Source organism: Leptinotarsa decemlineata, unplaced genomic scaffold (assembly GCF_025532065.1).
Source record: "Leptinotarsa decemlineata unplaced genomic scaffold, Ldec_3_MD MMD2_tig00026317_RagTag_RagTag, whole genome shotgun sequence".
NCBI lineage: Eukaryota > Metazoa > Arthropoda > Insecta > Coleoptera > Chrysomelidae > Leptinotarsa > Leptinotarsa decemlineata.
Genome location: NW_027412686.1, coordinates 2,171,348 through 2,189,062, shown reverse-complemented (window position 1 = coordinate 2,189,062; position 17,715 = coordinate 2,171,348). Strand labels below are relative to the sequence as shown.

At 33.6% G+C, this 17,715-nt stretch overlaps 1 protein-coding gene across 3 annotated transcripts in view; it reads right to left on the bottom strand.

Annotated features, from left to right (window-relative positions):
- ckn (CRK like proto-oncogene, adaptor protein) overlaps nt 1–17,715 on the bottom strand; it is a 378,299-nt gene that overhangs the window by 273,755 nt on the left and 86,829 nt on the right. Inside the window, exon 2 of one of the 3 annotated variants that reach the window (XM_074181858.1) lies at nt 722–757. The exons of the other annotated variants lie outside the window; for them this stretch is intronic. Coding sequence (XP_074037959.1) covers nt 722–757 — 36 coding nt within the window. The remainder of the gene's footprint in view (nt 1–721; nt 758–17,715) is intronic. 3 annotated transcript variants of the gene reach the window in all.

Sequence of the window (17,715 nt, the reverse complement as noted above, 5' to 3'; positions counted from 1 at the left end):
AAATTGAAGCTTTTTTGAACTAAATAGTTCAAAATGCAGTATCATCGATTGGAAGATCAAAGACTGTTTCTGCAAAACACTGCAAAACACATAAAACACTATTATGACTAGTGATGAAAATGACATTTTGGTGTAGCACTCAGTTATTTTATAAAAAAGGATATCTCAGAGCACCTACAGCGTTGTCCCATCCCATATAATTTACAAATGCAATGAAATTAAATAACTGTTTTTTCTCTACGGCTAATTATGAGTAAATGTTACTATCCAGGCAACGAATAAATTATCATTTCACAGATTCATTACGTGCGTACAAGGCGCCATTTCAACACATTTCAAAGCCATTACCTTGATCTTGATTTCTCCTCCGCACTAATTTATACGTCGATCTCGCAAGTCAGGTGCCTCGAGTGAAGAGATTTCGAAATCGAGCCCGAGAGAAAAAAGCATAATTCAAATCAAGAATTAATAGGTAGCCATGAAGTATCACAGATAAAAATCATCCGAGGCCAGTTGAGCGTTAAATTTAATCTTCATTAATCCCTTTGAGTTTTATAACAGTTCATTCGACGGATACAATGAAATTTCAAAAGTTTTTCGGTCGCCACATCGAGTCAATCTATAGCGTACAAAGACTTGAATGTCATTGACTATCGAAACGGAAATTGAAGAAACTTCAATACCACCACGATTATAATAGAAAAATAATTTTTATACTTACTTCTTTGTTGTGATTTTATTGAATGAAAGAACTCACCTGAAAGAAATTAAAAAAAAATTAAATATGAAACTGATAGACCTTTGAAATTATGAATATAGTCTTTGAATGTGAGTTTGGAAGGTAAATCGGATGAATACCTGTATTGCATTACTGTCGAAAAATTCAAACCGCAAATGTTTTAAAAAACGTTTACCATTTTGATGTAGTGTTCACATATTAATGAAAAAACTCATTTAAAAACTGTATATAAAGTTCATTATTTGGTAAGATAATGAACAATATCTCTCTTATTGAAAACAATGTAAAACTTTTTTATGAAAGTTGTTAAAAACTGATAGATAACTTTCCAAATGTGAACAAATATTACACATTCAATATAATATATTTTGCCATAAACAACTGTTTATAATTGTCCCAGATGAAACTGCAAGCTGGCGAAAAAAATGAGAAACAGAAAAATGAAAGAGTTATGCTCATAATAAAAATCAGAAAATTTCCAGCACAATGGAAGCATTCCTTAAAAAACGACAAAATCATGATGATTATGGAAAGATACAAACAACAATGGCAAAAATGAAAGTATGCTACAGCACAGCAAGCGTAAATTTTCAGATAACTAAAGGCTCATTATTATTTAAAAAAATGAAAGGACTAGACTGAAGAAATTCTGGAAAAAAAATTTAAACCTAAATATGTACATTGAATCTGGTTTATTGAGGAATTTGTCACACAAATACGTATTCAAGGTGAGGAGACGTGGATATTAATGAGAAGAAAGTGGAGGAAATAAACAACACTCATGAGAACATAAAAAGAAACAAAAGTGGTTGAAATTATAAATATAGACAAAATTAAAATAAGACAATAACGCCGGATTCGATGCATAGAAACAATAAGACGAGAAAATAGATGAGTATTCGAAGTATGTTCATAATTTAAAAAATAAGAGTAGAAGATGAGGAATGGCCTGGTGAAGGAAGAATTGAATTTGTATGAATTGTTGAAAGTTAATTATTTTGAGGTTTTTCACATGCATTTTGAAATTTGAAGTTTTTTCAACATAAACCTCCCATACACCAAGCCCAATTTATTGAATTGCGTTCAATTCCATAATTTTCAAAATGTTGCTTTCAAGCAAATTGGTATTTGATAATTCAAGATGGAACCCCTCGACATACGGTCTTGCCTAGTAAGATTTCAAAAATAATAATTTTTCATATATTTTTAACCGATTGAACTTGGTCCTCTCGAATATAAAATTTTAGAACAGAAATACAATTTTGAAAAATCTCTTGTCATTTATGAAGCAGTAGTTAATTATTTGAAAATTCACAATGAAAAGTTAGTATTCAGTAAATTAAATGAGAAAATATCAACATAACTGTCAATCAAACGTGAGATATTTTGTAAATTAACGTTTACGTAAAATAATCAGTGAACTTAAATTGAAAAGGAGAGATCAATGAAAAAAAAAATTTGGCTTCACACTTCTACCTCTACATCTACAGAGAGAAATTGTGCAAAACTTCCAGATGAATGAAGAAAATAATTAAGTTGAAAATAAACTCATAATATATTTTTAAAACAATACATACATCACTTATGTTTACAAATTTGTACAATGCAACAAAAAATAGTTCTTATGTTAACAAACGAGTTTTGAACAAATCTTGCACACTTAATAAAACAATGAGTAGCAGTGTGTTAACATGCTTCCAGTATTATGCATTTAGTATCATGTTCAACACTTTTTGAGTCAATAATAAGCACGTATTACTTGACATTTATACATAGTTTCATTACAGCTTGTATATCTTGGAATTTGAAAATATGGCAAAAACATCAAGACTTTTGAATCAGTGATTAGATACAGTATGAAACTGATAAATAGCGACGCCTAGAAGAGAAGCAAAAACAAGATCAACAAGAGAGAATGTTGTGACCTGAATAAATATTCTGGTGGATATTGGTGGATCAGAAGACATATCAGTTGAAAGGTAGAAGAGGAACCTCTGGCGTAGAATAAATCCAAAACAAGCATACGTGTGGATGTTGGTACTGAAGAGCTGATAAGGCAAGTGTCTTACGGCGACTCTTTCATTAACTAAATTGTGTAGGAATCCTGTGAATGATATCTGATTCAATTCCTTAACGAATGTTTGGAATAAAAACGGAGTAGATAAAAGTGTTTTTCATACAATTCAGTGTTCATATAAAAGTAGATTTCTCTTCCAGTTCATGTCTTGAAGTTACTTCTTTGCATTAGGGGAGCGAGGGGCTTGTAATAATTTAAAGAATAACTGGTAAATTTCAAAATCTATCGATTAAATTACTAAAAATTAAACTGTGATTGAAACTTCAATTCTTCCTCTATTAATTGAACCCAAAAAATGACATAAATATAGGTAATAACTTCACTATTTGCTTTTTAAATAAAATATCCTTTTAGATGTTCCAACTTACCCCGGGTTTGGGGTAAGTTGGAACATCTAAAAGAAATAGTGTCTCTTGTGAAACATCCTACATGTGCCCACATCTCACAAACAACACATTCTACCCATTAAGCTTTATTCGAATCACTATAAGCGTCACTGCAGACCAGATAAAACCGCTCCCCAGTTTCAGAGTCTGAAGCTGAACACAATACGCTTTTTTAACTTTTTTCACTTCTTCTTTATTTTTCGTTGATTTACCTTTTCCTTTCCCTTTTCCCTTACCCTTTCCCGGATTTTCGAGGTCCGACGTCAAATTTTCTATCGCATTTACAACATTTTCTGGCTCTTTAGTAGGATCTGGACGGTCAGTGATATAAGACGGCACAAAGTCACTGTCTTGGAAAATATCAACATTCAAAGGCTATATTTATAATATTTGCTGGGTTTAAGACGAGCGACAATTACTCCTTTACTATTCCTGGGATGTCATATATAGTCCATGCTGTCTATGCCCTATTTACGTAGTTTTTAGAAGGCCCATAGACTCTTACGTCTAAAGGTTGCAAGTTATGAGAGCAGTGAGAGGTAAATGACCATAATAACATTGTTGTCTTTAGACATTTGAACAAGTGCAATATTCACATGTAAGCTATGATTATCAAGAAGTAATAAAACTGGTTCTTCCTTGGTGGGTTTTGCGTGTTTGATAAAATGATGTGATGGCACCAACTTGTTTCTGGCCACGATCAGCTGAATTTTTTAGGTTTTTGGGATGTTGTGACCCCGGTTTCATCAATGTTCCATATTCTAGAAGCGCTGAACTTGTATTGTTGGAGAAGTCCTTGATATATCAACATTAGTCTTATTGAAAGATGTTGCTTGACTTAGTGACGTCACTTCTGGTATCTTCAAAGACAAATTAGGATTTCTGCACAACAAATTTTGGAACCAGTCGGAACCAGCCAGGTTATTTTCGCACTAAGAAGGGGGAATATATTTGGCATCAAGATGCACAGCGCATGCATAAGATAATTGATTTCCTGACTTCATAGGAAGCAATCCAAAATATATTTTTGAGCATATGACATATGATGACATTTTGATTTCTTGTTCTTCGGAAAATACTTGTCTAGGCTTAACATAACAGACTCTGGGGGTGTCGTTTTTCTGCTTTCTCTGAATATATCTATGAAGAGATACATGCCATAGACCGAAATGATCACTCGCCTTCCGAATGCTGCAGTTATTTTCTGAAACTTCAGCTGCAGCTAACTCGTACACATCTCGGCTTTGTGTTCCCCTCTCCGTCTTCCTCTTATACTCCCTCATTCTAGAACAAATTAATGGGGCAAGTTGTAACATGTTACAACTAGTCCCAGGATTTTGTTGCAACTAACCCCAGGCTACAATTATTAATGTTTAATAAGATAACTGTGTAATTAACTTACAGTTAAAAATTATTTCATCAGTTCGGACTTCCATTGTCTAACATAATATAAATTGATTTGAACTCCCTGAAAGAATATATAAAAAAATTCAAAAAGATTAACCGAAAAAATTTTATTAAACAAAAAACTAAAAGAAATAACATACAAGCAACAACAAAAAAAAACAGAAAATGGAAATATTTATACAAGCTGAAAAATAAAAATTAAAAGATTCCAAACCAAGTTATGTTACGACGTTTCGATTGTTATTAGTATCCACAATTGTTTTCGGGTGATAACTGGACTTATTTCTCCGAGATCTGACTATTTATAGGTCATTCGAGTGCTTTCACCTATCCCCTCTCTCCGCTTCATTGGTTTTAGCGGGAGATCACCTTTTGGCGGGAGTTGGTCGTTTTCTGCTTGATTAAAGGTTTCCATATGTTACATATCTCTACGTCGTTGGACAACATATATGCGGCTTCTTTGAATTTTCTCCTAAACCAGTGTTCCTCCTTGTGGATGATTTCAGCTTAATGTTATGATAATCAGTTCAAACATGCTCTGCTATTACGGATTTGCTGGTTTCCCCTCGCTGTGTGTGTTTCTTATGCTAAGCAATGCGAACTTTCAATGGCCTCTTAGTTTCACTAATTGTTCGCAATTTTTATTTTTCACTTTTTGTAAATAATATTCTTGATTTTTGGCTTGTATTAATATTTCAATTTTTTTTTTGTTGTTGCTTCTATGTTATTTCTTTGTAATCTCAATTTTTAGCTTAATAATATTTTTATTTTTTTAATTTTTTTACAGATTCTTTCAACTCAAAAATCACATTAATTTTCCACTTCAACCAGAAACAATTTCTTTTACAAATTCAACATCTAGATAGTCTTTGCCAATAATTGGCTTTTCTTATGAATGACATTTATCAGCTTTCGATGCAGGCTACCGTCTAGGTAAGTTATTAATATTATTCGAAAATTATTCATTACAATTCATATACATGACATATGTTTACAACTATAACAATGCCAGATATGCCATAATAAAAGTTCAATGTCAACTGTACAAGCGGGGTGTGACGATTTACTAGAACAAAAAGGTGTGTGCTCGATGCCCTTATATACATATATAAAAAACCGAAGACGGGTGTGGATTTTACGTCATTTATGTGAAATTGATGTTGACATAGCGTGAGCATCCGAAATATAGGTCGCATGCCATCGATACCAGAAGTAAACTAAAGAACAATGAACCGCGATGTTTGGTATCAGGCGGTTTGTTGTTATGTCGCGTTGAAATAAGCGTCTGCAGAAACAAAATTGGCATGAACTCTAATAGTTTGGAAATAAAAAGGTGACAGGTTTAACAATAAAATCAATCATGTGATTTTATATTTTGCGTTTCTTCGAATGACAGAAAAATAAAGGAGTATAGTTATAACTTATGCAAAGCAATAGCACAAAAACAACAATATTTCAAAGCTGTGTATATGAAGAAAAATGATTTTCCAAATTTTTCATTCAGGACAACGTTTGGTAATTGAATATTATTGGTAATGATGATTTGATGGTAGTGCCTAATAGTTCAGCCTAGTACCATTGATGAGAGTTTTAGCAGGGTGGAACAGCGTTGCCAGGTATTCGATAACGAATGCTTGGGTCGTGGGCTCTGATTTCAACTGAATACCTTGCAGTGAAAGTTGCAGAGAAATGTAGAAAACAATTTTTATTAATCACACTTCTTCTACAACAAAATAATGTATCTCGACGTGAGTTTCGCTAAGCAAGTTAGTATCATCAGAAGACGACTAGATTCATTTCACGCCAGAGGTTCCGAGTAGATCTACCAAGTTTGAGTTTTTGTAGATCTAACAGATGGTGTTTCAATAAGAGTAGATGATCATGTTTTTTATTCTCAGTATTAGCATATCACAACAATGTATTCGAGGTTCGGTCTATCATCACTGATGAGAATGAGGGCAGGTTTCATTCAGTAGTTTAACTCTATTGGTATGCAAAATACTGTAGATATTTAAGTTATGCTTTCCTTTCTTCTCAACCAAAAATGAAAACACAATGTACAAACTTCTATCAAATAGGAATTGGAAAGATGAATGAGTAGAAACATAGATCACTAGTGGAAAAATTCAACCCAAATGAATAAATATGAAATTACCACCCTATCAAATTTTGAAATAATGTCAGCAACACGATGGCGGAAAGCAAAAAATTAATGGTTTGCAACTTCAAATGTTATAGTCCACCATAATGGTTTCAACATATTTTTTAAGAAAACAGCTTTTTGGCTTAGTACTTCTTCATCTTCATGCAGAAAGAAATAAATCAAGAACTCGGAAAATATACTTCTTTCAGTCTTTAACAGTGTTAATAATTATACTAAGAATTATGTACACTATACATTAAACAGATTTATATTACTTAAAAATGCGTAATTTCTCGAACAAATAAAATGTTACTGCATTTAAGGGCGTTAAGAATTTGAAAGAAACGATGGCTAACTCTTTGTTGTCAAAATCACTTGAAATTTTGTTTGGATTGAGGCTAATGTTATTTCATCAACTTACTTCAAAATATTTTTGTCGAAATGAAGCGGAGACCAACTTTGCACTGAGGACTTGTTGACGTGCAATATAATTTTGTTGAAATCCACTGTATCTTTATTTATATTCAATCATTAGGGCGCTTGAACATATCACGGCACAAAATTAAAGCGACAAATTGAAAAATGAAGCATTTTATGCAATATCCTTTCAATCTATCCACTTTATAGTCGAGGGGAGAGACACTCACTCATAATTTTCTCCAAATTGGCTCTTTTTTCTTTAATAAAAATGCACGAATCCCTTAGGCTTTGATTTAAAAATATTCCAACAGTCAGCGTTTCCTCCCTCAAGTATGTTCTTGGCAGCTGTTATGCACCCTCATTCTTATTATGTGGGTGGTTTTCGCCCTCAGACAGGACGTAGGTTTTTTGTATTTTCTTTTCCGGTAGAACTAGAATAGCTGTAGGAAGTTGTTATACAGGTTACAGTTTATTAATTACGACTCATTCAAAATCACCATTAAAATACAAATTGTGTTGCAAATTTTGCTTTGAACAAAAAAGGAAAAGGAAAAAAAATTTTCAATTACAATTACAATTCTTCTCAGTTTTCATAAAATCAAAAATTGTTGTTATGCCAAATTGTAAATGAACCACGTTTCTTCCACACTTCATTTTATTGTTAGTTTTTATGATTCAATATATTGCAAACTTGACCTAATTTATTCGCTTCTAATGCAGCTATCTTCATCGTCAGCATCTTTCATCTTATCAGATGTCCATTCTTCTTTGTATGTCGAAATTCAAAACTTGTTCTAGTCGTTCATAGCCGAAAAGTCAAAAATCAAAACTATACACAAATAACAAAAAAAATCTAATTTTCAATTGCGTATAAAATTGTAGGTTGTATGCAAATAATAATTTGTATACAACCTTTATAATTTTTTATATCCCAAAATTTTTTTTTCCAAATATCTCTTGAAAAAGTATAATGAAAACTAAGCTAAAGGCTAGGCTAAACCGTCTTTTTTTCTTAGTTGAAAAAGTCAAATGTCACATCGCTATTTTGTCAATTGCGTTTTATCATCCCTTATTGATTATTATATAGGTTTTTTTTTGTAATATGTTACAGAAGTTATGCCATGACAGGTACTTCCTGAGCATTTGGTGGGACTATACCTAGCTGTTGATATTTTTCTATTATTGTGTAATTGTAACTGTGGGCATATGGTTGTGTGTACTTTTTTCCTTTAAATAAGTTTAAATCCAGCTGATAATCTTGCAGTCACTCTTTTGTTAATTGTAATATTTATTAAAACATTATTCAGTTCAAATATTTTCATTTATTTAAGAATATTATTTTTCAGTAATTATTAAGGTTTTTGTGAGTTTCATTTTAATTAAATTATCCATACTTTTTGCTTCTTATTTTTTTATACACATCCGCTTTCAGTTCATCACTTCCTGGGACTTCCATCACTTTTGGAAATATTCCTCCCTATCGACGAGGTCTTACCGTTTAACGTGTAATTTGTATTCCACCAATGTCGCTACCACAAAAAAATGTTTTCGTTCTCATTTTTTACACATTCATTTCATTTTCATCTGAAGAAAAAAAATTGACCGAAATTCTACAAATTGCTTTCAATTTCAAACAATCGCATTACATAATCACACTCAAGTTATCACAGAACAAAAATCAACAACTAGTTAATTTTAATTTTTCTCCAATAGGGACAATAATAATATAAGTAAAATAAAATTACATACACATTCTTCAAAATTAACCATCCGACTGAAATCGACGATTCAATTTCAAAGACTTAAACTGAAAGGAAACCAGAACTTATTTTTTCACAACTTTCAAGTGTAAACAACAAGTCCACTTCATCAAAAAACGTCACTCACGTCTCACAACAAAAAAACGCGATTTTTATCAAAGGGTCACATTATAATTGATAGTAGTCATAAATTCCTGTTTTATAAATAGATAAGGGTGAAACATTGATTGATTATCCAGAAAAAAAAAGGCTCGTGTCGTAAAGTTTTTCTGTCATGTTAGCGGTATAACGACATGCCCGTTCTATACACAGTGTTATTTTTAATTAAAGCAGGCAGTTATTAATTGTTGTTTTTTATGCAACCGGAATTAATTACCCCGAGGAAAGCTCATTTATAAACAGATTTCTTTTCATTTAATTTAGGTAGTCGTATAAATTTTAATGCGAAGAAAGAGAAAGAAATGTTAGTTTTATAATTTCACGGATGCTTTATAAAACATTGTGGTATGCCTCAAAAGAATAAAAGGAAAATAAATGAGCGGTAACGCAAGATGTTGAATGTCCTTGAGCCAATTAATAAATAAATATTTATTAATAAATAATTAATAAATAAATAATAAAAGAAGTATCCACCCTATTACCATCAATATTACGTTAAAATAGTTTTTGGATAATCGAAAAGGTCTCGGCAAAGGTATTGATCATTTAATTTTTTTCAAGGAACGCAACTTTTCTAGGCGAAAACAAAATGGTCTTTTCTGATGTCCATAAATGTGTTACGGACTCAGCATCTGAAAAGTAACTACTCGTATGTGTATTGTGAAATTATTTGCGGATATCGGATAGTATATTGGAGGTTTTCCTTTCTGTATTTTTCAATGGACAAAAAGAATCAAAAACAGAAAGATTCATCGGCGATTTTCAAACTCTGAAAGAATGCACTCTGAATGGCTCTAATAGAAATAGATGTTTCAACGCAAACCACATTGTCGTCGGAATTTCCCTATATCTAATCTCGATAGTATATTATTGTCCATTCGGTCTCCATACCAAATATATCCCCACTTCATGAAATATTCCATTAGTATAAGTACACTCACACACGTATCTTTCAATTCATATTTTCACGCTTCTTCCAATAAAAAAACATATCGACACTCCAGATGACAATAGAAAATTTTCACCCATTTGAAAACACGATAAAAAATATAACTAAGAGCGAAGGACAAATGTCTCTTGAAATGTGACTACAGTACTGGGCCCTAAATATCAATATAATAGGACCCTTCGGGGTAAACTCCACCCGGCAGTACGTCCATTGTGTATGCGATACGTGTCTTGCTTTGAGTTGGAGACATTCTTCGAGTTTTTTCTTTATTGGACGTCGGGGGAAATGTGAACATAATATCAAGTCGTGATGAAAAATATTGTTCTACATACTGACGACTTTCATTTGTATTGTGATAATAGTAGAATATAGCGATTGTAGCGATGACAGACAATTGGAGAAATGGTATATTCATAGGCAGAAATCGTTTCTCACTGAGAAATGAAAATGATTAGCGAGGATGATACTGATGATTTCAAGTTAAATTACATAAATCATTTGAGAAAAATACCAATAAAAGGTGACAAACGGAATAAAAAATTTGTTTCTGAAACCACTTTTTAGTTTACTTCCTTCTCAGGAATGGGCTATCAAAAACGTTGTCAGGTCAGGTTGTCAAATCTAGGAAGCGACTTCAAAGTCTCGGTTTAGGACCTCCACAAAAATGCTTTTGGTAGAAAACCCTTAAAGACGATCGGAGCTCAGTCTTAACGACAATCTTGTAGTGTCCACTTCGGTAATGTATTATATGTCTGTGCTCTGAGAAAATAACATTCGAAACAAAACTGAAACGAAAGGATTTGTGTGGTCAAGCGGGAGAAGTGAATGCTAATGTAATTTTTTATGCAACGAAAAGTTGACAATGACATGAGCATTGGCCTAAAAAAAGTTCAAGAGCATTCTGCAAAAGTGGCGGGTGTAAGTTTAGGTAGCATTAAAGCTCGTGAAATGAAAACAAGGGAAAGTGGTGAGTCATCCTCTTTTTCAACACCCGATAGGCAGAAAAAAGCATCAAATTCAGATTTTGATGATTTCGACAAGGGTCTCCTTTATCGATATATAGTCAATTATTACATTATTGTAAAAAAATTCCCGCCTCACGTCGCATACATAAAAAATTCGTTGACGAAAATGGTTCCAAGGGATCTTATAAGTCTCCGAAGAAAGTGATTAAAGAAGAGTTCAGATGGAGGAATACGAATAAAAATAGAAAATTGCTCATGGAGAAACCGGCGATTCAGCAGTTGCGAAAACCGTGAGGAAGGTCGAACAATAATTTATATAGATGAAACATATATCCAAGCTTCACATACACATAAGAAGAGTTAGAATGATGATTTGAATGCACCAATTTCAAAGGGGCAGATACTTATAATTGTGAATGCATGAGAAGAAAATGGATTCGTGAAAAATTCATATCTTAAATTCAAATTCAACACAAAATCAGACGACTACGATAGCGAAATGAATTAATTACGAGAATTACAAAAAGTTGTTGCAAGAAATGTTAATACAAAAAAAAGCGTGTTGGTTATAGACAATGCCCCATACCACAATGTTCAGTATGAAAAGTGCTCAAATATGTCCTCGAGGAAAGATGAGACGAGGGAATGATTAAGACGACGGAACATTCATTTCTCGGATGATATGCTCTATACATTATTAAAATTCATACACCACGATTCAACCTGTATGAAATTGATAGGATTACGAAAAATCATGGACATACTGTAGTCAGATTGCCTCCTCATCATCCGCATTTGAACCCCATAGAATTATTATGGGCATCACTGAAACAATATGTGTCTGATAAAAATGCGAACTTCAATTTCAAACAAGCTGAAAGTTTATGTGACGAATTCTTCACTTCGTTTTCTCGAAAGCAGTGGAAAAAACGTTGCGAACACGCTATACGTTTCGAAGAATTTCATGTCTCGAAGGAACTTGCTTTTGATTTCGCAATAAACGAAGTTGTCATAAACGTTCAAGGTGATAGTGACAATGATAGTACCGGTAAGGATAGTGATTCCGATCTGTCTGGAGTTGAACCTAAATAATTTTTTATCACAACTTCAATTATATTTTTGTTTGAACTCATTCACCTTAATAAATATAATGTTCCCTAAAAAATTTTCATTTTGAAATTAATTCTTCAACCCAAAGAAAATTATATTTTCAAAGTAAGTCTTTTTACCTTTCCTTAATAGACCCGAAATTGAATGTAATACAGACTACTGAAAAACAAATTCAATTACTTAAATAGCGCATTATCATAATGAACTAATAATTACCCATCAACTCTTATTGCTACTTGCGGTAAGGACTGTACTCTCAGGCCACCCTAAAACCCAAATAGGCGCACCAAGTCGCACGGTGGATTTCATCCTTCTCTATCCTAATTCGTTCTCTGTCAGTCGCTTCCTAGATTTAGACAAGCAGTACCACAAACGAGTTGTATACTATACTTTTTCTACGGCTGGACTATTTTAGTACTTTAGCGCACCATTGAAGTAAATTGTTTGCAATCTGTTAAATCGAATTTATACGTTATATTGAAATTCATTTTTACTTTATTACTAACAAATTAACACTGACAACAGAAAGTTGCCATATCCGTCAAGTTTGTGAGTTTTGACCAGAAAACTATTACAAACCCCTCAATTCTATTAGCCGAGGATGTCATCCTCCAAATCTGGTTCATTGATTCGATTTCCTATCCATTGCACATCAGCTTTCGAAAATCGTTCCACTAGTGCCAAATAATTCAAAGGTTAAATTGATACGCAGATAGACGTAGTTTTTCCTGTGAATTGTGATGAAGTGTTCAATTTCACAAAAGTTTCTTCTATATGTTTCATCAAATTCATTCAACTAATCATGCCTTAGTGATATACTCAGTTTAGTTTGGGATTCCCGTATTTCATAACATTGTCTTAGAAAAAATCTCTTGTTTCTTATTTGAAATTCGATATTTAATTTTTCAAGAAATTCGCACTTTTATAGACGCAAAAACATATAGAATAATTATTATCTACGAAACGGTCAGAGATAGGTATAAAATATAGTTGATGGAACTTGATCACATTGGCTGGTTGATTCAGAAAATTAGGTGGGGTGAAAGTTCATTAGCGCACGATATTCTTTAGAGTGGCCGCTTTACATCCTTTAGAAGTTCGGGGGGTTTTCAAACAGATTCAAACTTCACCATTATGCAGTGCATACTTTGAATAAAAGTGAACTATAATATATTTACGATATTTTTTCATCCGCTCTCAGTTTGAAATCAATAATACACTACCGGCGTCGGTACTTTAAATGTAAATCCAAGTCAAATATCCCCCAGAAAATTTTCTTTTCACTGCAATACCGACACACGAAATAAAAGGAAATAGTGAAAGTTTCATGAGTTTCCACTTGTGGATCTGTAATTGGTTGTTTCGGATACAGGGTCGAGTGTCGACGCGCCATGACGCTTGCGAGGCTCCAGAGACCCTCCGTTACCATAACGACTTGTTGGAGGACGTTCGCTTTTTGTACCATTCACAGTGACGGGGGTATCAGCAAATGAACATTATTTCTTGTAGGTGACCAAAAAAATTTTTTTTTGCAAACGATTCATTAATCGAAGCTCCACTGGAGTTACTGCTCTAGGAAGACGGAAGCGATTCCTCACTTGCTGATCACTGTACACCTTGATCTAGCAGCGATGGAAGCCTGAGACGTCCGGATACATGTTACATTTCAATTCAAATTCTGAGGGGAATTAACCTTAGAACGAGGTTGTCAAAAATACTCTAAAAAGTTAACGGATTTGAGTACCCTGGTGGAGACTGATCCATCACAAACGGTGCGTGGGACGGCGTAAGAACTGGGCATCATCCCTATGCGTATTGGAAAGGTTGAAAATCTCGAAAAGTGGATGTATTATGATCTACAGAAATTGTCACGTTTCGATGTCTGTGGTTATACGCAACCAATACGATCCTTTTTTGGATTGGATCGTCACGTGTGATGAAAAGTGGATTCTCTAGGACAACAGGAGACGTTCAGGACAGTGGATGGTCATCGATGAGCCACCCAGACCCTTCCCACCAAAAAAGACCATGGTTACTGTATGCGGCTGGTGTGATTCACGTATAACTTTCTGCAACTGTAACCGGGCCAAACCATCACATATCAGATGATGGTGGCCTATTGAGAGAAAATTGACTGAATATTCTGGAAATTGCGTCTGCAGCAGTCGGCACTGGTCAAAAGAAGAGGTCCGATTCTGCTCCACGATAACACCCGTCCGACCGTTTCACAAATTACCATTCGAAAAGTAAACGGATTGAGCGTCAATATTCTGCCTCACTCACCATACTCCCCATACCTCTCGCCAACAGACTAACTGTTTTTTCAAGCACTTCGATAACTTTCTCGAACTTATCAATCAGGACCAGGCAAAAACGGCCTTCGTCGACTTCATCGAATCCCGAAAACACAATTTTTATGCTGACGGGTTTAATCGACTTGTGTTACGTTGCAAAAGTGCACTGATTCAAATGGCGCTCATTCCGATTAAATTGAATAAGAAGATATCCACTGAAATATTACAGTTTAACTCATAAAAACGAAAAATAATCTTGAAACATCCTAATACATGAAATGTGCCTACATTCATGAACAGAGCATATTCCTGCTGTATTATATTTCAATATTAAATATGATATTATGTAGCATGTAATTCAGACAGGTAAAAGTTGGGTGAATTGAAGACAACCCAAATAATGAAGGATATTTAGATTTAAATTGAAGGGGTTATATTTTTAGGAGTGATTAATTTTTGGGGAAGAAAGTTTTTGGCTTTCTACTACTCCATCTTGATACAAAAAAAGGGATGAGGGAATCTTCCAAAGAAAGGAAGGAAGTAACCAATTTGAAAATAATTAACTCTATACATATTTAGATGTAACGTTCATGTTCACAGTTTCATATAAAAAATGACTGGTGTTTGTACCTTACAATAAAAAACGCATTACTGAATAATAATAATAATAATAAACGGATAAAATATCAAGATTTTCTCTTCGTACTCCACAGACTCTATCCAGATTACTCTGTCAATATGGTTGTTCTGATTATTGGAGTCCTTGGTGGAATGATGTCCTCTCTACTCTCGAATCTTAAAGTCATACCGGCTTGCCGCATCAAGGCAGAAATCTGTGTGAGGAGTGGTCGTTGGTTGATAATGCTGGCGCGCCCTCTCGAATGTATCGGGGCTTCGGGGGATAGAGCCTGACCAGCGCATGCTTCGGTGAAAAATAATAATAATAATAAAACGTCTTTATTCACCTGAAGTAAGAACATACAGAATATAAAAAAAATATTGAGGTGAATGGGCGGAGTGTCAGCAAAGCTGTTTTTAAAGTCAACCTTTCCGAAAGTAAATTTCATTTACTCACATCCATCCAGCTTTATATATATAGATACGCGACCCACACATGTGACCCGTCAATCGCCAAATGCGGTTCTAAAATTCCTTGACAATTCTAGCTCTACTACCACGATGACGGCCTTAATGGAAAAACCTTACATTTCATATATCCTTATACACGGTTCAAAAACGATAACATCATTTTTTCTAGAGCCCTTATGCCCTCTCACGCTTCTCGAGGTCTCAGACAAATAATTTATATGCTCTTACGAGCTCTATGCCCACACGACAAATTTTGACGGATCAGCCGTCGAATTTTTATGACATCATTTTTCGCAGGCACTTTTTTCAGTCGAATATACAGCGAAATGGGTGAGTAAGAAATATAGTGATAGGGATTGAGTGGATGTACGAGATACTGAAAAGGCAAATTGGATTGGGAGAATTTTTTCTTGGAAGCGATGGAATTTTCGCCTCCAACATTGGTAAAATATGAGCACCTGTTGGAATGATTTGAATATGTCATAAACACTTACTTCAACTGAAGATTCACGAATAGAAAACTTTAAAACTGAAAAAATATCATACGTATGTCTATTTATGTATTTTCCGAATGTATTTCAATAACAGTATTATTTCGTTGTATGTAGGTTCTACTGCTTGTTTATTACTGTATTACTTTGAAAATATCCTTATAGGACGAAACTGCAATAACGTTAGTTACAAATAAAAATGATAAAAAACATTATGATTCCCATTTCATTTCGATGCAATTTCGGATGTATCCGTTAAAGTTGATTGAAGTCAACGGAATTAGATTACAAATGTAACACAGTAAAATGGAGTGGACAAATTCTTGTAATTTTATCATTCTACTGATTTACAATTAAATGTCCTATGAGGTGTGAAACACGATCAATTATTGTATTATGCTCCATAAATTAAAATTGTAATAAATACAAAAAGCGTTCTTAACCAAAAAGATTATTGTGGCAACTTTCGAACAAAACACGTTCAGTGTTCCACATTCATTTCAAGTTGAAGTTCACCTGAATATGAGATCAAACACATTTTTCTAACCAGTTAATGGTGATATTATTCACACTCTTTACAGTCGTAATCTTACCTAATCAATCTAGATACATTTTCAAAAGTCGATTAATCTACATTATACACTCCGAATAAATACAGCATGCCAAGTCAATAAAAATATGTGACACGTGAAAGCTCTATTTTTCTTCCTACGCCTGCTGCCTGTCACTTGCTGCATACCTACCAAAGGGCTTGCGGTGGCCTCCGCGTTTACTCTCTTCTGATTGTATGACAAATTCTCACTCACGTATTTCAGATTACATTTTAAATAAATCAGTTTGGCCCCGTAACAAATTCTTACGCCTTCTGTCCGAATTCAATTATGTTTTTTACTATATAGTCGCGGCAATCTCGGAATTCTTCTAGAACACCTACGATTTTGATAACATAATACGATTATTCATATTGTTTCAACAATATGTGTGATATTCGTATAAAAAAATCAGTTTTCCTTGGATTCGTAAATTTCTTCATATATCAGTTAATATAACAAAAATATATATATTTACGTTATAACTATGGCACCAACGTTGATGTTATTTTTGATGAGAGAAATCGTAGTTATAAAAATTATATTTCAATCAATTATTTATATGAAGACATGTTTCTAAAGCGGAATTTTAGGAAAATAGCTGTAGATTGCTTTATCAGAGCAGTTTTGTTGAGCTTGCAAGTGAACTCTGTTATTTTGCTACACTCTCTGTCGAAACTGAGTTGTATAGTGTTTTTAGAGATATACTAAATCAACAATTTAATGCTGAAGATAGAAACCAGGAGATGTGTTCTCGACAGGGATTGAAGTTAATTGCTGTAAATAACTACGCCTTTGATTACAGCTAAATACTCCTCTTTTTCTTGGAAATGCCCTAAATTACTTTACGCTCTTATTCTATGAAACTTGAACTTATGTATCGCAGTTCATTCAAGTCTTTGGCAATTTTAGCACATACATTGTGAGAATACATAAGATAGTTTCTTTAAAAAGCAGACCTTCACTTGGTACTTCAACGAAGATCGTTTAATCCGCTGAATGTCACTTCTAATAATTATCAGAAACTTTAATAAAATATTTTTTCTTATCATAAATAGCAGATATGGTATCACATCCTCTAAATGCATGAATGCAGAAAATATACTTTTCCTTCTATTAGGCTTTTATAGAATAAT